The sequence below is a fragment of the Schistocerca piceifrons genome, chromosome 6, assembly GCF_021461385.2.
Source record: "Schistocerca piceifrons isolate TAMUIC-IGC-003096 chromosome 6, iqSchPice1.1, whole genome shotgun sequence".
In the NCBI taxonomy this organism is placed as follows: domain Eukaryota; kingdom Metazoa; phylum Arthropoda; class Insecta; order Orthoptera; family Acrididae; genus Schistocerca; species Schistocerca piceifrons.
In genome coordinates, this window is record NC_060143.1 from 95,444,998 (window position 1) to 95,472,405 (window position 27,408).

General features: G+C 39.3%; 2 protein-coding genes and 1 pseudogene across 3 annotated transcripts; all 3 read right to left on the reverse strand.

Moving 5' to 3' along the window:
• Positions 1-5,054: 5,054 nt before the first annotated feature.
• On the reverse strand, positions 5,055-6,172 carry LOC124802926 (tubulin-specific chaperone C). Its single transcript, XM_047264000.1, has one exon. It carries the CDS (start codon positions 6,170-6,172, stop codon positions 5,156-5,158), a length of 1,017 nt encoding a protein of 338 aa, XP_047119956.1. The 3' UTR covers positions 5,055-5,155.
• A 136-nt stretch (positions 6,173-6,308) lies between these two features.
• On the reverse strand, positions 6,309-25,164 carry LOC124802927 (protein CEBPZOS). Of its 2 annotated transcripts, none has more exons than XM_047264002.1 (4): positions 24,966-25,164; positions 24,638-24,682; positions 24,307-24,534; positions 6,309-6,445 (listed from the first exon to the last, which is right to left on the reverse strand). In XM_047264002.1, the coding sequence occupies exons 1-3, from the start codon at positions 25,093-25,095 to the stop codon at positions 24,434-24,436; spliced, it is 276 nt and encodes a 91-aa protein (XP_047119958.1). In that variant the 5' UTR covers positions 25,096-25,164; the 3' UTR covers positions 6,309-6,445; positions 24,307-24,433. The 2 variants fall into 2 exon arrangements, with proteins under 2 accessions (XP_047119958.1, XP_047119957.1); XM_047264001.1 differs by having other exon boundaries at positions 24,314-24,534; positions 24,966-25,163.
• LOC124803975 lies at positions 18,144-18,261 on the reverse strand (annotated as a pseudogene).
• Positions 25,165-27,408: the final 2,244 nt, after the last annotated feature.

Here is a 27,408-nt window from a genome sequence, read left to right on the forward strand (position 1 = left end):
TTTTCTCAATTTCATATAGGTAGTGGCATGAATCTCAACTTGCACTCTTAGCAACTTTTAGGGGTGATCAAACTGTTTTTCCACCACAAACTGGATGTGGTGAGATCCTCGTAGCTTGTTTCCAAGAAGTTTTCTGAAGAATGTAGATTTTAGTACTATGTTATGCAATCTTTCTCTGTGTTCGTTCTTTTACGCGCTGTGAATTTTTCTGTTACATACCTGTGCTGATGTTTGTCAATTTATGTAATGAAGTCTCCAAGTAGTATTACTGTGTTTTATTTATGGAATGTGATCTAGGGTATTAAAACATATTTTGCCATAAATTTTCTGTTTGCTCTTTCTGAGTTCTGCTTTTTTCTCATTTGTTGGTGTGGGTATATATTTAAAATAGTGTAAATATTTTTGATTTTAATGTTAGAATGCGTAGTATTTCATTAACCAATTTTAATTCTGTTACTGAGTTTAATATGTTTTTGTTCACAATGAAATCTGTTCCAATTTGAGGTAAATTCATCATAACTTTTTGATGGTTTCCCTTAAATAGTTTGAACGATCCTGAACTGAAGGGACATTTATCAGGAAGGACAGGAGCACAGCAGACAGTCACAATCCCATTAGCTTTTACTATTCTTGTAAATCTAGATTTCAGCTAGAAATAGCCATCTTCTGTGTGTTTTTGCTACAATTCAGCAGAATGGCAGAAGTTCATATCATGTCATACAGGTGTACAGGCAGGACATTGAGCTCAGTGTCCTCCTGCCTGTACACCTGTATGACCATATGGTGGCATGAACTGCCGTGAGTCTGTTGAATTTTAACAGAAATGCACTTAAGATCACTATTTCTACTGGAAATCTAGATCTGCAAGAATAATAAAAGCTAATGGGATTGCGACTGACTGCTGTGTGCCTCTTCTTCCTTACAGTCTACAGTCGCTGCACAACAGTTCCTGATGGAATCAAAGTTAGATGTTTATCAGTAAATCTTGTTTCTTGAAGTGATTTTCTACTTTTTTCCTTTAGAAAGTAAAAGTTTTCAATTTTCCTGTTTTTAAGAGAAGATTTACATTGAAAGCAGCTAGGTAATTTATGTTTCTGTGTTTGATTTTATGGGTTTGTTGTTTTAGGCGCATTTCAGGATGCTCCGATTCATTCTTTGCAAAGTGTTTCAGGCTCTCTTTATTATTACAGGCACATTCTGACAGCTGAGCTCTGTTCCATTACTACTGTCTGGTGTTTGTGGATGTTCAGGAGTGCTGAACTCAATTTGCTGTAGGCTTCACAAACATCCACAAGACCGCTTACCTTAGTGAGCCTTGAAACTACCGGAGTGTGGCAGGTGTCCCAGAGGCAACAGCATCCACCACATCAGCATACAGCACAGTACGAGTTTTTGGTTAGACGTCCATTCCATCCTCATAATCTGGGGAGCTAACTGGGATTCCCTTTCCCCATGACATACATTCCACTGCCTCCACATGGTGGCCACTGAAGCATGTACACAGATTACAGATAAAAAGAATTTTTAACACCCACTAGCCATAAGCTCACCAAACCTGGTTTTGCCTAACAAATTCAGTCATCTAAGACTGAGCTCACTGAGGTACTCATTATTTACCATCCTTCAAGCATATGGACTGCTACAGAAAAGTGAGCAATGTCCCCCTCGGCCCAATAATCTTGCTTTGCTGTTTGAATGGAATGGTGAGAAATCTGAAATATGATACAATAAAGAAAATTCCTGCCATAAACTGGACCAAGGTGCAAAGTTTTGCTGTCTGCCACAATGAAATTTCGTTTTATCAGGGTGCTCCTTGCTTTATCCAAAGAATAGTTTTATGATAACTTGTTTCTGACACCACATCATCAATGGAAATTCATTTAAATATGATATTTTTAGAAGTTGCCACACAGGCTTCATAATTCAATGGGGCCTTAATTTTAAAGACGTTCCATGCCAGTGAGGTCCCACAGCTACAATTACATTTGAAAACATGAAGAAGTACACAATATTTGACACTCAAATGGGTTTGAAACAGGGAGCACTAGACATCCAAAAACAGCAAACATTTTAAATGAAGTATCAACTATGAGAATTTTTTCAACAAGATGAATGCTACATTTGTTGAATACTGACAAAAGCACATATGTAATTGCATTTTCAGCAATGTTGCGACAAATTTGAAAAGAATCTGATGGGTTTTCTGTCCCTACTGGTTACATGGATAAGACATGACACCATTTCAAGCCAGAAGGGAAACAGCAATCAAAGTAGCAGGTGGAGGCGAAATTAATCTCATCTGCTGCAATAGCTACGGTAAGGTTTAACTAGGATGCAGAATGGATTATTTATTTACCTAACGAAGTGTGAAGCAATAATTGCACAATACTATGCAAGTCTTTCAGACAAATAGATTCAAAAATGCATAGAAATGAGTGTGGAATGCAGAACAAAAATTATAACATTTCATCAGAAAAATGCACCTATTCACAGAGGTGCTGTGGAAATGACAAACACAACAAACCTGATGTACGAATTGTATCTATTCACCAGAACTGACACACTGAGACTCTCACATCCCCACACCTAAAGAAATGGGGGGCTAGGAGGAGTGCAATGGTTAAAGCAATTAAAGGGTGTTTTCCAAACAATCCAATATCATACTAAAGAGATGGAACTGCCCACTAAAAACAGTGCCAGACTACATTTGAAGAGTGGAAATGAAAATGTTCCATGTGCCACTTTTTCTCAAAACACATTTTCATTGCTATTGTCTTCTTGGTACTCTGTTACACGTCTTTAGGCACGATCCAGGTACCAAGGCATGGAAAAGGTTCTTTCAAACATGCATTAATAGACGGAGCACGATATTTCTGCTAAGCTGTGCTTCCCTTTTGGGTTCTAATATTTAAATGATATAAAAAGTGGTTTTTGTTGACTACAGTTCTAATAATTTAAAAAACTAATGCTCGTATTTTCACAAATAAGACACAGAGCTCAGTATTAGTGGCATTTCAAACAAAACCTATCCTCCTGTTATTTTGTAAAAAATAGACATTTCTGAGACTGTAGCCGAGTACAAAATATAAGTTGACTCATGCAAAGAAGGAAACACCAATCATCCACTCTTAGCAATGCTATTAACACCAATAACACTGTCACTAGTTTCAAACTAACAGGTTCACTTTCAGACAGTTGTTCACGTTTATATTACGATTCCAGAATGAAACAATGGAAAATCCAGGATGGAATGTAACAACATTATGAAAAGAGAACTTGCTGCTCACCATATAGCAGAGATGCTGAGTCGCAGATAGGCAGAAAACACACACACACACACACACACACACACACACACACACACACACACACACAACCGCGCGCGCAAATGCAACTCACATACACGAACGAACACTCGCACATGACACATGAATGAGCAGCTGTCTGAAGATTAACCTGCCAGTTCTATATGTAGTTGGTTATACATGAAGTCTACTCTATTCGTGGTCTCCTTTATAGATGAGCTATATTTTCCTAGAATTTTTTCAATACATCAAAGTCTACCATTTGCTTACGCTACTGTCACCTTTACATGCTCATTCCATTTAATATTGCTTTGAAATGTTATGCCTTGATATCTAATCAGTATGCTCGTGTCAATAGAACACTGTTAACGCTGTATTACAACAGTACAGGATTGTTTTCCCTGGTCATCTGAACGCGGAGGTCACTGAAGCATATAAGCAGCTTACAGTTAAAAAGGACTGGCAACATCAACAAGCCACCAGCCCACAAAAAACACGGTTATTCCAAACAAATTCAGTCACCTAAGACTGAACACACTGAGGTTTTATTTCTCAAGAAGTCTTCGAGCCAGTCTCATATTTGGGAACCTATTTCGTATGCTAGGACGTTCATTAACAGTCTGTAGTGGGGCACCTTGACAAATGGTTTCTGGAAATATAGGAATATGAAATCTGCCTGTTGTGTTTCACCCATAGCTTTCAGGAGATCATGTGAGAAAAGAATTTCTCATGCCATGTCCACATAACACCTTTTATCCTCTGTCCACCCCCATAAACTAGACACCAAGGAGCCACCCCTATCCCCCACCCTTTTTTATCACCAAATACCACCCTTGGGTGAAACAACTTAACTATATCCTCTGCTAGGTCTTCTACCACTTATATCTGGAAATGAGGAACATACTACCCATACTGTATGAGGTATCTCAGTCCATTCATTCTCCACACCTACTGCCAAACACTCTCGATACCTGGGTCATAACCCTTGCAGACCTAGGTGCGAGACCTGTCCAGTGTACTCACCCATAGCATGTATCTATTTACCACTTGCCTCCCCCTATACACTAAGACGTTTTCTCCTCTCATTACACTGTTTATGGCAGTAATTACTGAAAGATCTCTTTTCTTACACATTATTTTAGTAAAATGACACAAACACTTGCAATGGCAAAACAAACTGTTTCAAAAAGGATACTTTCAAATGACTATAATTGTTTCATATATTAGCAGCCCATGTTTTATAAAAATTACACGAGTTTCACCTGAGAATAAGCCACAGTCTTTTACAAAGAAAATATTCCTATCTACTTTATTTGGAAAAGCCTTTTCTTTGTAAATAATAAGCGGCTTCATAATAGTGAAACATGCATTCATCACTGAGAATATTCAGAATTGTAAGGAAGGTGGATGGGGTTTAATACTAAAATTATTACATCACAAACAGCACAGTAGTTTCATTCTATAGCAATTTTCCAAAGAATTGCCTTTTTATGCACTAATGTGCGTCATTTTTTGGTACATACAATTCAAAACTAAAAATGTTTTGAAAATATTACCAATATGTTATAGAAGCTCAATTTAAATTCTTCAAAATGTGCAAATGGTTATAACAGACATGAAACACAGAAAAAAATAAGCACAGGAAAACAAATTAAATATTATTACACTGTTCCCCAAAAATAATTTTTTGATACACTGCTGTGCACTGGGTCTACATTTAGTGTTACACCTTTCCACAGAAATAATCACTTACTGAGCAAATTCATTTTAATGAAAATAATTACATAGCTTTTTATTAAATGAACATCCCATCTCAAAATTATAGGTTTCACAAGTAACTTTTTAAAAAATTACATCCAATCAATATTCCATTCATTTTCTTTCATAATACACCAGTTTGGTGATGCTTTATCACTTGCCAGCCAATTGAAATCATCAACCATATCCCAGTTGTTTCTATTTACATCTAAACCTGCTAACTGGAAATGATGCACCATATTTTCATATTTTAAATTATAGGGAGCAAACCTGACATGCGTAGTATCTTCAATAATAGTTCGACTTGTAACGTGGAGATAAAAGTCACTGTGTGTTGTGCTGTGAACTCTTAACTGTTGACATGCCAAAACAAATGTGCAGTCTGAACAATTTTCAATAAAAACTGATGTTGTTACAGGACCGGTTATTATTTTGCAGTTGCTCAAGCCAGCAATATACAATGTATTAGGAGCTCCAGGTAGTCTCACAGTACAGCTATTAAGGTTAGAAAGAACAACATCCTTTTTATATATTTTTTCATGAGGAAGAGAGAGAATTTCAGCAGTTCTGCCAGAGAAACCACAATTGTTCTCCTTACTGTTCTGAAGCAGCTTGTGGACAGGCGAAGAATGGGAATCTACAGTGTCTTCTATTTTTTCATTGAATATTACATCTTTCTTATTAGGCACCTTTCGAATTTTAAAACCAAATTTTTTCTTTGGTAGTAACTGCTGCTCTAGTTGCTGACATCTTTGCTGCAAAGTCAGAATTGCTTCTTGAGCTTTCCGGATATCATAAACACGAAGAAACATTGTTGATGAAGATAAAAAATGCTGCAGGGTCTGCACATTCTTTCCAATCCTATCAAAATGATTTGGCAATTGGGTTTTTTCTATAAGTCCTTCTGCTGCTGCGGTTAAAGCGTTCTCAATCTCCTTTTGTTTTTCTGCAAATGTATCAAAAAAGTAACTGAGCTCTTCACCAGTTGATCTTTGTTCCTTTTCTTCCCTTTTTTGTTCAAGCAGTTGCTGCCTTTCTGCTTCTCTACGCATTAGTTTTTCCTTTACAAGATCACGGTTGTCCTCTACTGCAATTTTATCCATTTCCATTTAAATATACCTAATAGTCAACAATACAACCAGGAAATACTGCACTCACAAAAGCAACACTGTCCACTACGAAGCTGAGACCTGCTACAATAACTACCTCAATATTCGTTATTTGTCACCAGAAACATATTCCTTCTTTTTTGTTTCAACTTCTTCTTTGGTCTTTCGGTAAATAGGTGTAGAATCTTGAGCTGCACCACGCAAAACGTTAAGCATTTCTTGCTTCTTTCGCTGCACATCTGACTGGTAAGCTGGATCAGATCGTCTCAATTTCTGGAAGAAAAATTTACTTTCAGAAAATAGGCATTTTGATTTGAAAAATAAAATTGTTATTCAGGAACTAAACTTGAAGTATTATCAAACAGTTTTAATTACTTTTTGAAATGAACAAATACGTAATAATCCTTATATAAGTGTGTATTACTCTGACACACAAAATACAATGATGAAATAAATGATGCAAGTGCAGCCCACTCAGGTAGGATTTCAAACAATCACATTAAATTTAAAACAATTTAAATATTCCAGCACTCTTAAGTAGCAAAATGAAGCAAGTACTTTAAACAGTCTTCTTAAACCTCAGTTTTAAGTGTGTATCAGGAGACCTGGAATATCACATCCTGAAGGGAAGTCTCTTGGTCAGCCAATTTGTCTCTCTGTAATTATGTAGTGCTCCATTTCATCTACTGCCAACAAGACATAAGTAGATGAATTCTGACTGGTAAAAGAAAAAACTTATAAGAAATAAAAAAACAGTATAGCAGAAGAAAAAGCACACCAACACAGTTAAACATACAGAGAACGGTGTTAATATAACAACAATTGCCTTTCTTTTGGAATTTGTGAATCCTTTCTCTGGAGCAAAATGCAAGCAAGGAGAAGAGAGAAAAAAAACATACAAACAGAGAGAAAAGAGGGAAAAGGAACTTACACCACAACATGAGAAACACAAAGAGTGCAAGAAGGTACTCCAAATGCTTCACCTGACATCATTAATTTACCTTCCTTCAGTAAACATTTATTGAGTGTCCAGATCAGGGGCACCAATGGCCTTGCTGCAATGGTAAGACCGCTTCCCATCAGGTCACTGAAGTTAAGCGTTATTGGTCACGGCTAGTACTCAGATGGGTGACTGAGTATCTGAGTGCTTGAAAAGATGTGTTATGTGATTTTATTAACAGAACAGGCGTTAGATATACATCTTCTCATTCTTTACTTAGTCCCTTTACTTAAAACCTTACTGTGTTTGTTCAGGCATTCCATCTGGATGGTTATTAACAGGTGCAAACATCACTAACACATGCATCAGCAGCAGTAAATTTTCACATTATAAATGTAATGTAGCAATTCAAAATCTGTGATATTATTACGGCTCTAATCTAGAGTTCCTGCATTAATTTCTTTTAAAATTAGATTCACGAAAGAAGATGCCTTCAAAAGGGTGGTGGTGTTCTGGAAACTGTTTTAACCACTCAACGAGGCCTCCTTTATAATTAATTTGAGTTTGCCCCAATTTCAGAGTGGAGTGTCCACAGCATTATCTCCATTAGCGGTAGCTTCAGGTTTGTTGTAAATACCTGCACTGGTTTCTTGAAGTTCTTGTCCTCTATAACCCCTTCAGTAATTTCACTTTTTTTCTGTTCCAAAACATGAAAAGTCATGTCACAACTGCTAAATGCATGTAACAATAGTATATTTTATTTAAAAGTGTGGGCCAATTTAAATATTGGGGCTATAGACAACATTTCGTCTACCACACAGACAGAATGCTTAGCAACATCAAAAGCACTATGCTCTGTTCATTGTTAAGAATAAACCTGATGTAAGAAAACACAAAGCATATGTACACTGGTGGTGTTATGCTCTTGGAAGTAGGTCCTACTTTATACATTAGATATCTTATTACTAAGTTATGTAAAATGAAACTTTAAGATATTCTACTGTATCAACAGCCACCAACATTTTCCTTAATCATGCTTTAATTATATGGTTTTTATTTCAAAAATTGTATACTGTCACAGTCTCTGCACTGTTGTGCTCTGATAGTCAAACTGTTAATATGCAGTATGAAAATGGCTAAGGCTGCTTCCTGCTCTATAGTGAATAATGTTTGTGGAATACAGTTAAAAAGTGCTGAGAAATAAGTTCTTAATGTTTTTCATAAATTTACAGGAGGTGGAGGGGGGGGGGGGGAGATCGACTTTGAAGTTTTCCAAGGGGCTGTATTTGATATGGTTGAGATACAAATATTCACTGGATGTATAGTGGAATCAGTAGCATAGTAGATCATTTAAGTGGTGCAGCTGACAGCTAGTTCAAGCCAATTTGTCCCCCCCTCCCCTCCCCCTACATTCAATCTGAAATAGCTTCATCTCTTAATTATAAAATTTGTTATCATTTTTCGTGAATAATGCATGTTTTCTTGTTTCTAATTACATATTGTTTTAGTTTCCAATATAAATTCTTAAGTATCGATATTTTAAGAAAGATTGTTAATAAAGGTTGCCAATATGAATCCTACAGAACTGACCTGGAGCCAAGTTAAGGGATTTATCACCGAAATAGCAAGGCTGTTAGGGTGCTGGATATAGTGCTACAAATGCACACGGACATTACACACATCCATGCCAGAGGCAGGATTTGAACCTGCGACTGTAGCGGTCGTGTGGTTCCAGACTGCAGTGCCTAGAACCACTCAGCCACCCTGGCCAGCTGCTTGTCTCTATGTCTGAACTGCAACTGCTCACATCACTACAGGTTAGTTGGAACAGCTGGCTGGACAGTGCTGTCCAAGTTAAATGTGACGATATAGCTGTTGTCCCACATTATCACTCAGACTATGTGCCTGTACCATACATAAAAATATCCTTATGATTGTACTTGACTGTACTGGACACAGTTTGGCTTCCGCTCCACATGAAATGAAATCCAATGAGATTCCAGCAAACACTGAAGAACACACTATGTAATGTTTGCATCAGGTTTATTTTTATGGTGTGCAGAGTATGGACACAATTAGCACACCATGTATAGTTCACGTAGATTTACGTGTCTCTGTATCCAACTGCTATGGACGGGTCATGTAAATTTACGTTTTTTGTTCTGCATGTGTTTTCTGTGACCTCCTTTTATCTTTCATTTCACTGCCAAAAATCAGTACCGCGAAACCGTCAGTACTGTAGTTGTAGCCATCTACATCTACACTCTGCAAACCACCATCAGGTGCATGGCAGAGATTATGTCCTATTGTACCAGTTATTAGGGTTTCTTCCTGTTCAGTTCACATATGGAGTGTGGAAAGAATGATTGTTTGAAGGCCTCTGTGCGTGCAGTAATTATTCTTATCTTATCTTCATGATCCCTATGTGAGCAATATGTAGGAGGTTGTAGTATGTTCCTAGATTTATCATTTAAAGCCGGTTCTTGAAACTTTGTTAACAGACTTTCTCAGGATAGTTTAGTCTCTTCAAGAGTCTTCCAGTTCAGTTCCTTCAGTGTATCTGGACACTCTCCTGCAGATTAAATAAACTTGTGACCATTCCTGCTGCCCTTTTCTGTATACATTAAATATCCCTCATAGTTCTATTTGGTATGGGTCCCATACACTTGAGCAATATTCTAGAACCAGTCACGAGTTATTTGTAAGCATTCTCCTTTGTAGACTGATTGCAGTTCCCCAGTCTTCTACCACTACACCGAAGTCTACCATATACTTTACCCACAACTGAACCTATGTGATCACTACATTTCATTTACCTACAAAGTGTTGAACCCAGGTATTTATATGGGTTGGTCAATTCCAACAGTGAGTCACTGAGATTACAGTCATACAATACTACATTTTTTTCCCCTTCATTCTGTAAAGTACAAAATTTTACATTTCTTAACATTTACAGCAAGTTGCCAATCTCTGCACCGCCTAGAAATCTTATCAAGATCTGACTGCATATTTATGCAGCTTCTTTCAGATAGTACTTCATTAGAGATAACCTCATCATCTCCAACAAGTATGATTTTACTATTAATATTGTCTGCAAGGTCATTAATATACAACATGAATAGCAAGGGTCTCAACACAGTCCCCTGGGACACACCCAAAGTTACTTCTAGATCTGACAACGACACTCCATCTAAGATAACAGGCTGTGTCCTTCCTACCAAAGCGTCTTAACTCCAGCGATAAATTTCACTAGACACCCCATACGAACACACCTTTGACAGTAAGCATATGTGCGGTACCAAGTCAAATACTTTTTGGAACTGAAGAACTACTGCATCTACCTGGTTTCTTGATCGAAGGCATTCAGTATGTCATGCACAAGATGCGAGGGTTCGAAATCCACGTTGGTTGGCATTGAGAAGGTCATTCTTTTCAAGATACCTCATTATGTATGAGCTCAGAATATGTTCTAAGATTCTACAATAGATCGATGTCAAGGATATTGGATGGTAGTTTTGTGGATTACTTCTACTACCCTTTATGTAGACGGGTGTGACCTGTGCCTTTTTCCAAAAACTGGACACAGTTTTTTTGTTTGAGAGACCTACGATATGTTATAGTTAGAAGAGCGGGCTAACTCAGTCGCCAATTCAGTATAGAATCTTACGGAGATTCCATTAAGGCATGGAGTTTTGTTCAATTTTAATGATTCTAGCTGTTTCTCAACACCACTGATACTAATACTTATTTCATTCATCTTTTCGGTGGTATGAGGATTAAATTGGAGCAGTTAAGCATTTCAGCTTTTGCTCTACTATCCTCAATTTCAGTTCCTGCCTCATTTGCTAGGGGCTGGAGATTAACTTTCGTGCCACTAACAGCCATTATATGACCAGAATTTCTTTGGGTTTTGTGAAAGATCACTTGACAATATTCTGCTATGGTAGTCATTAAAGCACTCATGCATTGCTCTGACAGCCAAATGTTTCATTTAGGGTCTATCTACAGCCCTACGCTTTGTTTTACACCTGTTGCGCACTGTCTTTTTAGAAGTTTCTTTACAGTGACTGTATATCATGGAGATTCCCTACCATTATCAACTGTTCCACTGGGTACATATCTACCCATGCAAGATCAACTATTCTTTTAAACTTGAGCCACAGCTCCTCTACATGCTCCTGCCCTGCGCTGAAAGTTTCAAGTTCCTCACCGAGATATGATACTACTGATTTTTTATCTCGTTTACTGAACACACACATCTTTCTGATTGTTTTAGTTGTCCTTCGTACTCTGGTAATCATTGTTGCCACAACCACATCATGGTCACTGATATCAGTTTCGATGTGGACGTCCTCAAACAGATCAGGTCTATTTGTTGCCATTAGATCCAATATATTTACGTCATGAGTGAGGTTCTTAACTACCTGTTGTGGAGAGTTTTCAGAGAATGCATCACAGGATGTCTTATCATGCCCACCACTATTGAAACTGTAATTTTTCCAATTAACTGTTGGATGATTAAAGTCTCCACCAATGATTACAGTATGAATGGGGAACTTACGTACAAGTGAACTGAGGTTTTCTCTAAAGTTTCCGATTACATCAGGAGATGAGTCTGGTGGGCAATAGAATAATCCAATAATCTTTTTATGCTCACCCCTAATACTGACTATTGCCTAAACACTCTCACATGCAGCATTTGGATTTGTTGTCTACTACGACAAATATACCACCTTCATTTCGCATTTGCCTGTCCTTTCGATATACACTTAAATTTTCTCCAATAATCCTATTGTTATCAATTTCAGGTTTCAACTAGCTTTCTCTTCCTAGCGTTACGTTGGCTTCACTGGTTTTCATGAACACCTCAAAATCTGACACAAATGCTTCGGAAGTTTATCATTAGGATTTTTATACTCTCGCCTGTGGGAAGCATTTCTTTTGATCTTCCACTGATATTTCTGGGTGTCCTACACCTATCATTATCTGGATTGGATGGAAAGTTACATAATCTAAAAAAACCTTGTGTGCACCCCACACATAGTCGACTACCTGGTTAGCAGCCTCTGATGGGTAGTGCAAACATGACCTATTTAGAGGAACCCTACAGTTCTCAACCCTATGGGACAAGTCCAGGAAGTCACACCCTAGCTTGTCACAGAACCTTTGAAGTCTCTGGTTCAGACCTTCCACTCTACTCAGAACCAAAGGGCCATGATCAGTTCCTGGGACAGTGCTGGTCTTCTCAACCTCCTGTGCTAGTTTCTGGAATAACCCAAGAAATGACCTCGGATCCCTCGCAACCGGCATCATTTGTTCCAACGTATGGTAGTATAGCATAGCATGGAAGCAGCTGACAGAAAGTGAGATTCTTGCTGAACTGTTTGTGTGCAATTGTTCTGGTGTTCCAAGTGATTCAGATGATGTTACTGATAGTGGTAGTGAAGAAGAAAACAACATGACTATAATCAACCAAGGTGAGATAATTGTGAATGATTTAGATGAAGAAGCTTCTAACAGTAAAAGTTGGCTCAAGAAGGACAAAATCATTATTTTAGAAACAGACGAATTCCAGGTGTAAAAACCCTTCCCAGTAAAATCAACAGCATTGTAGCCACTGAGGAATTATTACTAGGCAATGTATTGTTTGATCAGATATTGACACAATCAAACTTTTATTACAAACAAAACACAAATCATTATAAAGTATCTCCCAAATCTACCAAATTTACAAATATCACCACTGTTGAAATGTAAAAAATTCTGGGCACGATTATTTTGACGGGGCAAATAAAGATTATCTGGACTATTTGTCAACGGATCCTCTAATGGACACACTGATTTTTGGCAAGCTAATGAGCAGAAATTGATTTGAACAGATATGGAAATCTGTGGTATTTCAATGACAGTTCCTTATAGATCGGTCAGGAAAACAGACTCTACAAAATTGAACATGTGCTGAAGTGCCTCCTACATAAATTTCAGACTGTATACAAACCTGAACAGGAGCTTTCTCTTGATGAAGCACTGACACTATGGAGATAGCAGCTTCATTTCCGGACATATAATACTGGAAAACTTATCACATATGGTTTTGAAAAAATGTAAGTGGATATATCTCCAATCTAAAAATATGCATTGGGGAAGGAGAAAAGCCTCGAGACATTACTCTCTCTGTACTTTAACTGACCTTGGCATGTGGCACCAAGTTTATCCAGACAATTATTACTACAGCAAAGCTATTGCCAAAACACTTCTACAAAGGAAACGAGATTGTGGTACAACACGAATCAGTACAGGTTTCCCTCAGTGCCTACAAACAGAATCTAAATCTCTAAAGAAAACATTTCAAAGACAAGGCGACTTTTTGCTGCAAGTGTGGAAAGATAATAGGGAGGAGAGAATGTTAACAATTCACAATGCGTTGCAGCAGGAAAAAAAAAAAAAAAACAACACACACACACACACACACACAAAGGGAAATCATACAGAAACCAAAATGTATTGTGATGCATAATAAATTTATGAAAGGCACGGGCAGAGCTCATCAATATCTTTTGTGTTCTGGGATAATGCGGAAAACCAATAAAAGGTCAAAGAAAGTAACATTCCTAAAAGAAGTTGCAAGAGACCAGATAAGTGATCAAGTTGTTGCAGCAACTGAGGAGGAAACAAGCAATTCAACGAGCACCTGCTAAGGATCCACCCGCTTGATAGTCAGGCAACACGAAAGAACATACTATTCGGACTATTGTGAGAAGTGGAAAAAAAGAAATATCCAGCATGACCTTGCAGCATTTGCGCAGCCCATCATAAAACAAGTGAAACAAGATACTATTGCCAGTTTTGTGAAGTACTGTTACAAAAAGGCGCGTGTTTCCAGAGGTATCATACCTTTCAAGAATATAAGAACATCATAAAAACATGTCTGCCAAGTTTCATCGGCATCAGACACCAGTATGTGGAGCTACATTCAAATAAAGTTACCAACTTACCCTGTTATGTCTGAGCTTGATGATCCTCCCACTGTTGACGAATTAAAACTCGCACTTCAAAGTCTAAAGCTAGGCAAGAGTGCAGGCCGAGATAACTTACCAGCAGAAATCATCAAACTTGACTGCGTTTTGCCGATATTTTATCAAATCCTACTGCAGTGCTGGGAAGAAGGCACAGTACCTCAAGACATGCGAGATGCAAATATAGTAACAACCTACAAGGGAAAAGGCGACAGAGGTAATTGTAACTGTGGTGTCACCGCCAGACACCACACTTGCTAGGTGGTAGCTTGAAATCAGTCGCGGTCCATTAGTACATGTCGGACCCGCGTGTCGCCACTTTCAGTGATAGCAGACCGAGCGCCACCACATGGCAGGTCTAGAGAGACGTACTAGCACTCGCCCCAGTTGTACGGACGACGTAGCTAGCGATGCACACTGACGAAGCCTCGCTCATTTGCAGAGCAGGTAGTTAGAATAGCCTTCAGCTAAGTCAATGGCTACGACCTAGCAAGGCGCCATTAGCAGTATATTGTCTGAAACTATAGAGTCTCACTTGTATCGTCAATAGCGATGTACCAAGGATGGATTAAAGTTAAGTATTCCAGAAGCTATGTACTTTTCTTTATAGCATTCATTACGTATCCTGTTTCAGACCTGACGCCATCCTGCGTGAGCTTATAGCGTGTATTTCGGTCTCCTCAAACCACACTGTGTCGGCACTTCTGTCGACACATCAGTAACAACTATAGAGGAATATATCTCTTGAGCATTGCTGGTAAGGCGTATGCAAGGATAATCCTGAAGAGACTGGAAAACTTGGCTGCTCAGATCTATCCTGAGTCACAGTGTGGATTTCGAACTGGCAAATCCACAAGTGACATGATATTCACCTTGCACCAACTACAAGAGAAATGCCGCGAACACAGAGTGTCATTATATGTGGCTTTTGTTGACCTCAACAAAGCCTTTGACACCGTCAGTAGGTAGGGACTCTACAGCATATTGGAAAAAATTTGATGTCCCCCAACTTTGCTGTCTTTAATAAGATCTTTTCACGACAATATGCGTGGCACTGTAATCTTCGATGGCAGTACATCTAAACCATTCAGTATGAACTGTGGCATAAGACAAGGCTGTGTGTTGGCACCTACACTTTTTGGCATTTTCTTCTCGGGTCTGCTCCAATTGGCTTTTGAGAATTGCAATGTTGGAGTACCTCTGCATACTAGGGAAGAGGGAAGGCTTTTCAATATCAGTCTTCTGAAGAGTAAGACAAAGTGCTACGAGATAGTCGCTCATGAACTACTGTATGCTGATGATGCTGCAATTGTTGCGAACTCTGCAGAAGAGCTGCAAGAGCTAGTATCACGATTTAGTCATGCATGCTACCTTTTCTCGATGAGTGTTAACAGCAGTAAGACCGTAATTATGGTTCAGGGTGCTAACACAAAGCCGAATATCACAGTAGATGGCACTACTCTGCAAGTCTTAGATAACTTCTGCTACCTTGGATCTACTATAGAATCAAACATGTCTGTTGACACGGAAATTGATGCTCGCACTGGAAGAGCTGCGACAACTTTTGGCAAACTCTCTTTGACCACCAATATTAATGTATATCAAACTTGCATCCTCAGCATCCTTTTGTATGCATCGGAAACATGGACTACCTATGCCAAACAAGAACGTTGCCTCAATGCTTTCCACATGCGGCACCTGAGATCCATCCTCGGAGTAACGTGGAAGGACCGAGTGACCAACGAAGCAGTGCTATCTAAAACTAATTGCAACAGTATTTCAGCTATCTTGAAGCTGAGACGACTCCGCTGGCTGGGACACGTCCACTGTATGGATCCTGACAGATTACCATGTGAGGTGATGCTTGGAGAGATATCTACAGCCAAAAGACCTGTAGGACATCCTGTATTGAGGTTCAAGGACTCCTGTAAACGAGATATGGAGAGCTTCGGAATCGACACAAACAGATGGGAGCATGGGCTAGCATAAGACCAGAGTGGCATGATGATATATCATCTGGAATGTCGAAGCATGATGAAGGCTTGTTAGACAGATTAAGGCAGAAAAAGCTTGGCAATGCTACCACTGCTCCTGCCTCAGCAGCCAGATACACTTGTGACAATTGCGGCAAGAGATGTCGTGCTGCCATTGGCTTGACAAGTCATATGAAAAAATGCAACCCATAAACACACAGATAGTGCAACAATCATCTACCAAGATGTCATGGCCAATATATTCAAATAAGGAAGTCGCACTTAACTTTGCACGTCTCAAAAAAATCGTTGGGAACTGCAACAATAACTGTGGCATGGCAGCCAGTATGCAATGTGTCAAGGCATCTACATCCTGGAATGGAGCAAGTTTACTGTTTCCAGTCATTGTTTATTCCATGAAATATTGTTTTGTTTTTCTCTGCTAGAAGCACCAAAGGTTACTCCAAAGTCACAACAAACATGCCATATTAGCCCATATGAGTCTACCCAATAGAGCTTTAAACATTTGAAACACATTATGGTAATAGACAGTGACTGGTAACAGTGAACTTTTTCTTTCATTCGAGAATGCAGGTATTTTAATTGTGTCCAGTGTTATTGATGTTGCTCAGCATTCTGACCATGTGATACGGAAATTGTTGGTTACCTATAGCCCGCAAACATTTACGAAGACCATACACTATTCTTGTATGAATTTAGCATTTGTGACTACCTTTGTTATTTTCTCAAATAGGAAAACAAATACTCAAGTTGTTATAGACTACAAGAACTAACAGGAATAAGCAATGGAATTAAAAGCAAACATCATTCGAACACTGATATTTATAAATCACATATCATTGACAAAAAATTAAGACTTCTTTCCGTACAACAAACATCAAACTTATCAGACCTAATAAAATTGCCAAACACATAAACAAAAAAGAACAATCACTCACTGAAAACACTTCCATAACCCCCATTACTGCACCAAATACCTAAACTCAAAACAATGTTAGCATGATGACAACCAAAACTCAAATGAGCCTAACATCACAAGTAAAACTCAGCATGTCCACACCCACCACCAAAGGGCACCATCAAACACAACATCTACAAACACAACCAACTCAATAACTCCGTGTGGTATGACGGCACACACCACACCATTACATCATGGGTCAAAGTAGATGAGTGGAATCTGACACTTCCGTTGACCCAAATTACTTACACTGGCGTTTTATGTGATATCACATAAGATATGGACTACAAATGTAAAAAGTTGCACTTAATAACAAGAATAAATTTCTGAAATGGCCTGCACCTAAACAGGAAGGGGAAAGATAAGATCGCTTCTCTATTAGCAGATTCTGTAAAGGGGGGCACAGTCACACAAGGGACGATCCGTGTGGTTAATGGGAGCAGGCAGACAGGTTTTTACATTAAAGCCAAAGTCCAGACAGATAACAATCAAGAAAAATAGAATGGAAGTAGCTTCACCTACAGTAAATACGGACAAAGCTAAGTGTAGTATCAGTTTACTTCTTCAAAATACCAGGAGAATAAAAAATAACGTAGATGAGCTGTTAGTGTGTTTAGATGATCTCAAAAATAAGAATGAGATTGATATACTTTGTCTGTCTGAAGACCATGTAACTGTGGGGATGGAAAGTGTTAGTATAAATGGGTATAATTTAGCATCTTACACTTGCAGATGTAGCATTGATAAAGGAGGAGTTGCTATTTACACAAAACAAGGGTAAGAAGTTATTAGTGTGTGGTGATTTCAATGTAAACTTTCTAAGCAATTCTGATTTTTTAAAAAACCCACCACTAAACTATCCCTGAATATGCCATGAAGGCCCAACGGTATCGACTGGCCGCAGTGTCATCCTCAGCCCATAGGCATCACTGGATGCTGACATGGAGGGGCATGTGGTCAGCACACTGCTCTCCTCGCCATATGTTTCCGAGACTAGAGCAGCTACTTCTCAATCAAGTAGCTCCTCAGTTTGCCTCACAATGGCTGAGTGCACCACACTTGCCAACATCGCTCAGCAGACCGGATGGTCACCCATCCGAGTGCTAGGCCAGCCCAACAGCACTTAACTTCGGTGATCTGATGGGAACCAGTGTTACCACTGCAGTAAGGCCGTTGGCAGGAAAAGTGAACTAGAAGTGTTATTAATGACATAACTTAGAATCAGTTATCAATTTCCCTACACATATAGCTCACGACAGTAGCACTCTAACAGATAATGCAATTGTGCAGCAAGAGGATTTAAAACTGACACACTATCCCTGTGATGAATGGATTATCAGACTATGTTCCACAACTGATCAACTTACAAAACTTAGCAGGGTGTGGATTTCAGAAACCATTAAGTAAAAGTGCAAGGCTGTTCAACCCAGTATCCATAGAGTACTTCAGAGATAGTTTAAAACTATTAATTGGGAGGTTGTAAATAAAGAGCCAAATGCCAATGATAAATGCAACACATTTCTTGATAAATTTACATCCCTTTTTTGAACACTGTTGCCCCCAAAAAATTACTAAATGTAACAACAAACAGTTTTCAAAGAAAGCTTCGATTACTACAGGTATTAAAGTGTCTTCAGAAAGCGAAAGAAAATTGTATGAGGCAGCAAGAATTAGTAAAGACCCAGAAATAATTTTACACTATAAAACTTATTGTAACATATTGAGAAAAGTTGTCAGAAAAAAAAAACATGTATATTAGAGATGAAATTAATAACTTGGGCAATAAAATCAGTATGGAATGTTGTTAGAAGGGAGACAGGAAATAGAACCTCTGGGGCAGGTAGTATTACTATTAAAGAGAACAAGATCATCTTAACCAACAGTACAAAATTAGCTAATGTATTTACAACCATTTCTTAAGTGTAGGTGAAAAAATGTGTGAGAATAGTTCAGAAGAAAAAGCCAAGCAGTACATGGAAGAGTCAGTTTTCAGAAATCTTAGATTAATTTTCATCCAACAACCTCTTGTGAAATAAGCTAAATCATGAAATCTTTGAAAAATAAATGTTCTGTTGGAGTAGATGACATCTCTAATAAGATATTAAAACAATGTGCAGCAGTTACAGCTTATGTTCTGAGTCACATATGTAATGCATCACTAACTCAAGGTATTTTCCCAGACAGGTTAAAATCTGCCATTGCGAAGCCTATCTATAAAAAAAGGGGACACCACAGATGTCAATAATTACTGGGAAATATGGAAGCGTCCGATCCTGCCCATCTGCTTTGACTCACAACGTCACAAATATGGCGGAAACGACCACAAACCATGATTCCAATATGGCACATATAAAGTCATTACGTACACATTATGAGGACGAAAATACATTGAAAAACAAACACACACACGTTCCACAAAAAGCCTAATGACATTAACGGGACAAGCGCAGGAAATACGGGTTTTTTGGGTGGGGACGAACTAAATATAAACAAATTTAGACACCCACCCCCCATACAAAACCAAGCAAAACGACGAAAAAAACCAACATCACAAAACTCCCCAAATACCACAAAACACAATATCATCTAGAATCTGACACTTCCCTTGACCTATATACACTCCTGGAAATTGAAATAAGAAAACCGTGAATTCATTGTCCCAGGAAGGGGAAACTTTATTGACACATTCCTGGGGTCAGATACATCACATGATCACACTGACAGAACCACAGGCACATAGACACAGGCAACAGAGCATGCACAATGTCGGCACTAGTACAGTGTATATCCACCTTTCGCAGCAATGCAGGCTGCTATTCTCCCATGGAGACGATTGTAGAGATGCTGGATGTAGTCCTGTGGAACGGCTTGCCATGCCATTTCCACCTGGCGCCTCAGTTGGACCGCTGGACGTGCAGACCGCGTGAGACGACGCTTCATCCAGTCCCAAACATGCTCAATGGGGGACAGATCCGGAGATCTTGCTGGCCAGGGTAGTTGACTTACACCTTCTAGAGCACGTTTGGTGGCACGGGATACATGCGGACGTGCATTGTCCTGTTGGAACAGCAAGTTCCCTTGCCGGTCTAGGAATGGTAGAACGATGGGTTCGATGACGGTTTGGATGTACCGTGCACTATTCAGTGTCCCCTCGACGATCACCAGTGGTGTACGGCCAGTGTAGGAGATCGCTCCCCCCACCATGATGCCGGGTGTTGGCCCTGTGTGCCTCGGTCGTATGCAGTCCTGATTGTGGCGCTCACCTGCACGGCGCCAAACACGCATACAACCATAATTGGCACCAAGGCAGAAGCGACTCATCGCTGAAGACGACACGTCTCCATTCACGCCTGTCGCGACACCACTGGAGGCGGGCTGCACGATGTTGGGGCGTGAGCGGAAGACGGCCTAACGGTGTGCGGGACCGTAGCCCAGCTTCATGGAGACGGTTGCGAATGGTCCTCGCCGATACCCCAGGAGCAACAGTGTCCCTAATTTGCTGGGAAGTGGCGGTGCGGTCCCCTACGGCACTGCGTAGGATCCTACGGTCTTGGCGTGCATCCGTGCGTCGCTGCGGTCCGGTCCCAGGTCGACGGGCACGTGCACCTTCCGCCGACCACTGGCGACAACATCGATGTACTGTGGAGACCTCACGCCCCACGTGTTGAGCAATTCGGTGGTACGTCCACCCGGCCTCCCGCATGCCCACTATACGCCCTCGCTCAAAGTCCGTCAACTGCACATATGGTTCACGTCCAGGCTGTCGCGGCATGCTACCAGTGTTAAAGACTGCGATGGAGCTCCGTATGCCACGGCAAACTGGCTGACACTGACGGCGGCGGTGCACAAATGCTGCGCAGCTAGCGCCATTCGACGGCCAACACCGCGGTTCCTGGTGTGTCCGCTGTGCCGTGCATGTGATCTTTGCTTGTACAGCCCTCTCGCAGTGTCCGGAGCAAGTATGGTGGGTCTGACACACCGGTGTCAATGTGTTCTTTTTTCCATTTCCAGGAGTGTAGCTCAACAGCAGCTCCCGATCTCATAAATTGGGATCAAACACTTCCCTTGACCTGTTATCCTTACGACATCTCCACATAAAGCAGTCCCTGGTCCGAGACGCCGGAACTTTAAGCAAGCCTCATTTCTTCACGACATACTGAACACTTCACGACTTCATCCAAAAATCCGAATAGTTGAAGAAATAATTAGAGACAACGCACTGTCCCCCATCATAGCCGACAACCGAAAACTGCTGACCCTGTCAGTCATATCCATACCTACCAAAGACATCAAAAAAGCAATTTACCAAAATTCACACACGACACCACACTCGCAAACTAAACCAAAATCATCACCTAACACAACATCAGAGAGCACCACCGATCACATCAAAACAACACCTACAAAGACGCCACTCTCACAAACTAAATTCCGCGCAGTCGTGACATCACACACCACAACAGCTTTACGTCACGGGTCAAAGCCGACGGGTGGGATCGGATGCTTCGGTCGACCCAATTACTGGCCAGTATCCTTGCTTACAGGATTTCAAAAATGCTGCTCCACTGAGACAGCAATATACAATTTCATTGCCAACATAATAGAGTATTTAAATAGTAAAATGTCCTCAATAGGAATCTAAAGCATTTGATTGTGTCAACCATGACATTATGTTACAGAAATTACAATTCTACGGTATAAATGGAACAGCATATGAGTGGTGTAAGTCATATCTAAAGAACAGGAAGCAAGAAGTTTCTTTATATGGTTTAAGTGATTTAAGGAAGTCTTCCACTTCATCTAACTGGGGTGCAATTACATTAGGTGTTTCACAGTGTTCGATCATGGGTCCCCATCTATTTTTGATATATGTGAATGACCTTCTTGTCTGAAACAAGAAGCTAAACTGACAGTGTTTGCTGCTGATACAAGCATCATTATTAATCCAGTAGAAGAAACTCCAATAGAAAATTACACAAATAATGTCTTTGGAAAAGTTATTGACTGGGTTTCTGTGAATGGGCGTTCTCTGAACTTTGAAAAAACACAGCAGATTCAATTTTCTACTGCAAGGAGTACAGTTCTTTCAATAAATTTAACACATCAACAGAAGTCAGTAGCCAGGATAGAGCATACTAAGTTATTGGGTGTACATATAGATGAGAATCTTAATTAGAAAATTCATATTTTGGATCTCCTAAAGTGACTAAGTCAGCAACTTTGGCAATCTGAATAACTGCTACTTTTGAGAACACAGAAATCAGCAAGTTAACGTACTTTGCACACTTTCACTCTCCGATGTCGTACAGAATAATATTTTGGGCAAAAGTATTCACTGCTCAAAAGAAAGTGGTTAGAATAATGTGTGGGGCTCTTAGTTGCACATCTTGTAGGCACCTGTTTAAAAGGTTAGGAATTCTTACAACAGGCTCACAGTACATTTACTCAGAAATAAAATTTGTTCTCAACAACATAGACCAGTTTAAAAATAATGACAATCAGGATTATAATACCAGAAGAAAGAATGACTTACACTAACCTCTACTTAACATATCTTTGGCACAGAAAGGGGTAAAATATGCTGTTGTAAAACTTTTTGACAAATTACCAAATGAAATAAAAGGTTTGACACATGGCAGCAACAGTTTTAAAAATAAACTGAAACCATATCTCATTGACAACTCATCCTACACCATTGATGAACTCTTGAATAGGAATAAATAAATTTATAGGTATAATATATGCATTTTGTGCCATTTAACAGAATTGGGTAAGTAATAAAAATTTAAAGCTTTTTAAAAAAATAAATAAATAGAAAAGGAGGGAGAGAGGGAACCTTGTTCATGTGGGCATTTCTTATGCACTTGACATGTTCCACACCATAACGTTTGGTTACTGTGACACTGATCAATAAAACACGTAACTAACTCACTAACTGCATCATACTCAAGGGGAAAAGTAGAGCAAAAACACAGTCACTGACAATGAAGGCATTGAACAGTGGACAATCATACTAAAGACAAATGAGGCATTGCACAACTTGCAAACTCTCATTAATACAATTATTTCATTAGTAGGTACAATGAAAGAAAGACAGCATAACACATTCTTTGCACACAGATAAGCCAACTTACGTTAGAAAGCATCTTTCACTTCACAGTTGAATGACACCTTACTACCTAGTATTTTCAATAATTGTACCTATTCCTACAAAAATCCCCATCAGTCTGATCACTGACATTAAGTCTAACAATTTCCTCTCTTCACTTTGACCTCTAAAAAGCCTCTAAGAGGCTGTTGTCAGTTTTGATGATGAGCCTGAACTTACCTTTTCGCATTTTGAAAAGGGGGAAAAAAATACTATGATGAGCCCAGTGAACAAGAAAGATCATGTAAGGGGCTAAACATCCTATTAGTTTTGATTACAGCAACAGCCTTTTCCCAAATTTCGATTAATGTGTTGAGTCATTTTCTACAACTAGTTTAGGGCAAATGAGCATTCAACCTACATTGATTTATTATTATGATTTAATATCAATGTACAGTTAGCCTACTTTGTTTCACCTCAAATTTCTTTCTGTCTTCATTTTTTAGTAGCCATCCCATCCTAGTCTCTTACAAACATCATTAACCTAATTAAAAAAAAATAAAAAACTAAATGAACTTGCTTCTACATGACCAAGGCAGAGGTTTATTAGTGATTTTCTGGGTACACAATAAATAAAAAAAATTTTGTCCCAAACAAAAACTATTAAAGTATACAGATAAGTAAAAATACAGTGAAACTGAGAACTAATGCTAAATGGTAACTAAAAGATGGAAATGGTATGGAGCATAGTCCCTGTATCAAAAATGTGATGCTACTATTGATGGAAATGCAGTTGACAGCTGGCTGATGATAAAGTCAGACATATAAAAAAGTATCACAGTGCTGCAGGTTAACAGCATACATTGAAATAAATGTAGTTCCCACTTACATCAAAACCAGAAAAGCATTTAGATGTATGCAAATTTCATGCATAAGATCAAACTTAAAAGATTTACCCATTGCTTACATATGCTGCAAGCATTGCCAGTGAATTTATTTTTTAGGATGGACACACGTAAACACACACCTGGAACCACTCTATGTCATTACTGCAACTTATAGCATTTCAAAACTAACGATTTGTGAAAAATATCAAAAAACCCAGCACACATGCATGGGCATGCTCAAAACTCACCTCTCACCTTTTCAAGTTCTGTATTATTTGACGATGTCACCTTCATTAAAGTATAACCTAAAGCTCCGAAGCTCAGCATATAAATAACTGATTTTACAAGAGCCATAACACACTAATTTCCCCGACACTATTTTTCGACCTTCCGCACTTTGCCTTCCTGAATCCACACGGACATATCAATATCCCGTATGTTACTGGATCCCAGGTATTCACCAGTTCTATAGAAACCTGAAATTACAATGAATTAAATGATGTTAGTGTTAACAGGTCTAATCACTACTGCGTTACGATCTACGCCTAAGAAAGAGGTCGGTTAAGATTTACACGTTACCTTCCAATGCCCAGTTAAAATTGTGGTACATGTAAAGCCGAAAGTCTGAAAAACAACAGCACAAGGCTATTAGTTTACATCGCAGTCAACACACATGACGCACTACTGTCAATACAATGCTCCATATCAATGGAATCCTTACCATATATGGCTTAGCATTTAGACCATTTAAATCACTGCAAAGAACTCAAGTGCTAATCAACACTTGGAGGAAATCACGACGTAGCACGCACTATTCCGAAAATGTTATTTCCGAGATACTGCCATTTAAATGAATATGCACTCTTTAATTACTTAACATTTTATATTAATCTTCTTTTCCACATACCTCGAGATGTATTCATTCGATACCATGCAGCATACGTTCCTGCAAATGCAATAGCCTCGGCCACTAATAAAATTTTTGTAGCGCTACGAATGTATTTTCTTCCTGCTGGCTTAGGATGCTTCACAATCATTATTTTGTTAACATTTTGTCACACATTACCACAACACACAACGGGCCAAAGATATTATTTACACCTACGCACTACGTTGTTGGGAAAGAGACAGTCATTCAGTCATAGAACAATGAAGCAGATCTCGGTATCACTACTGCTTGTAGTACAAAAATCTCCTTATTAACCAATGGTTGGAGGGTTGGTAAGAGAACATGATATAAAAGCTTTTGTTTGTGATATGGAATATTTTTTTGTGATTACAAGAGGGCTATATACTGAACAGTTTCAGTTCCACCTCCTGCTTTTTAAATAATCTACAATTCAGGATATTTATGTTATCATTTTTACGAGTAATATAGTTGTGAATTTCTCTCATCCCACTAGAGGTTTCCTGCTTTTTCTTTACATTAGTTGCCAGAAGAATCAATTAACCTTTGGAAGTGTGCGAAGACAATGCAGTGTACCTGCATACAGGCTGCTGATTACCGAGGACCTCAGCCAGTTCTATAAATGAAATCACTGTCACAACGTGCTGACTGCCACTAAGACCCCGACTGACAACGTAGCCTGAAGCCGTGTGCCTGCTGGTGGCCTCGAGCTCCACTCTGTGAAGTACAGTGTAACTTTGGATGGCATGTGGCTCGTTGGTGAAACATACTGTGGATGAATGTGGGCTGTACATGCGATCTTGAGTTGTCGTGATGTCAGTTTAGCATTGGTCACAGTTGCGGCTTCTTCCAGTTCTAACTGCTGTAGACGTTTCGCAGCCCACTGCCATCACCATTACGAACCCAGTCGTTAGCATCGTTACAGCTGTGGCTGTCAGTGGTGTCCACAACCGCTTTCACTGAAAACTCCGATAATACTGGATCACCGACATCAAAATTTGATTATTCCAACATCCTCAATACTTCTTCATTACTTAACCCAGCCTTTTTTTCGACGTTTATAATGCCATAGCGCCCCACTGGTTGATGTAGCATGATCCATTTGCGATAAAACTATTTTTGCTCGTAGTATACAATAAATGAAATCTCACTGTTCATACCAAAATATAAATCAGTGGTCACCTTTACAATGGATGTAGACCAACTTTGAAATTTCAAACAAATATCAATAATAATTTTGCTGAAGGAAGAATTGCAAAAAACAAAATTCAAATTGTTGAACAACACATTGTACCTAGTTTCCTCTACATCATTGTCACCTCAAGAAGTAATGATTAATTGAGAGTACTGCACTATATTCTGTACTGAACAGACTGGAACATGTGGCCACCGTTGGACACATAGTGTCAGTTCCAAGGCTTTTCTATGTCAGCTGGCACCCTTATAACAGTCAGTGTGTCAAGGAACAGGACTCAATATTAGTAGATGAGTGCCAGGGGTAACACCCAAGAGCGCCCATACTACAGTGTGTACTGGAGCCGGGGGCTAGACATGGGGGTATTCACTATTTTTAATGTTTTGGAGGCGAATGGGGAGTTGTAAAGAGACAAAAAGTTCCAATCCTGGCCCTGTTAAAAATCTGTGTAATACCGGCTTTTAAATCATTATTGAAAGAAATTCATGATCACCTCATATTTTTCCCTGCCATGAGAGCTAAGGTGGTTCCATAACTCCTTCTTGACCGCAGGCGACAGCTGTAGATGCCGTTTAGCCTGCCAGAATGAATGGGACATTTTTGGCCCCATCCATGAGACGTTTGTTCATGCTTTGGATGCCTTCTGTTTTTGGATTCTAAACCAGGCTACTGATTCTGTTTGCCAAGAACTGTCATTTTATTCTATTTCTACGGAATGGTTAGGTATACCTGATATGAAATTATGCAAGAATTAATTTCATATATGCAGCTAATCCTTCTCTAATTAAAATTTTTCTATGGGGTGCAAAACTCAAACTCCTAATGTATAATTATCATTCAGATTGAATTCCCCATATATACACATATCAAAAAACGTATTGTATCACCCCAGTTCCCAGAACTCCTGAAGATAGACGTTGACTGTGGATATAGTATCACAGACACAGTCCCTTTGACTGTTCAGAGATGTCACTAAAGCCGCTCAGAAATGTAAACCACACATGAGAAGCGCCTACTAGACGGAGGGGGTCCAACAGACGATCAGTTCCAGTCATTCCACCAGGAAGGAGGTACATGGCTCGCTTTGTCCGTAGTTCAACCATGCCTAGATGGTCAATACCGCGGTTCGATCGCATCCACATTGTTACTTTGTGCTAGGAAGGGCTCTCAACAAGGGGAGTGTCCAGGCACCTCAGAGTGAACCAAAGTCATGTTGTTCAGACATGGAGGAGATACAGAGAGACAGGA

Bases quoted from the DNA above. Each gene is read 5' to 3' on its own strand.
- LOC124802926 (XM_047264000.1), bottom strand. From the start codon at position 6,172: ATGGAAATGGATAAAATTGCAGTAGAGGACAACCGTGATCTTGTAAAG.
- LOC124802927 (XM_047264002.1), bottom strand. From the start codon at position 25,095: ATGATTGTGAAGCATCCTAAGCCAGCAGGAAGAAAATACATTCGTAGC. The intron at 24,683-24,965 runs GTATGTGGAAAA...GTTGTTTTTCAG, and splicing joins TCGAATGAATACATCTCGAG to ACTTTCGGCTTTACATGTAC. The intron at 24,535-24,637 runs GTAACGTGTAAA...TTGTAATTTCAG, and splicing joins TTTTAACTGGGCATTGGAAG to GTTTCTATAGAACTGGTGAA.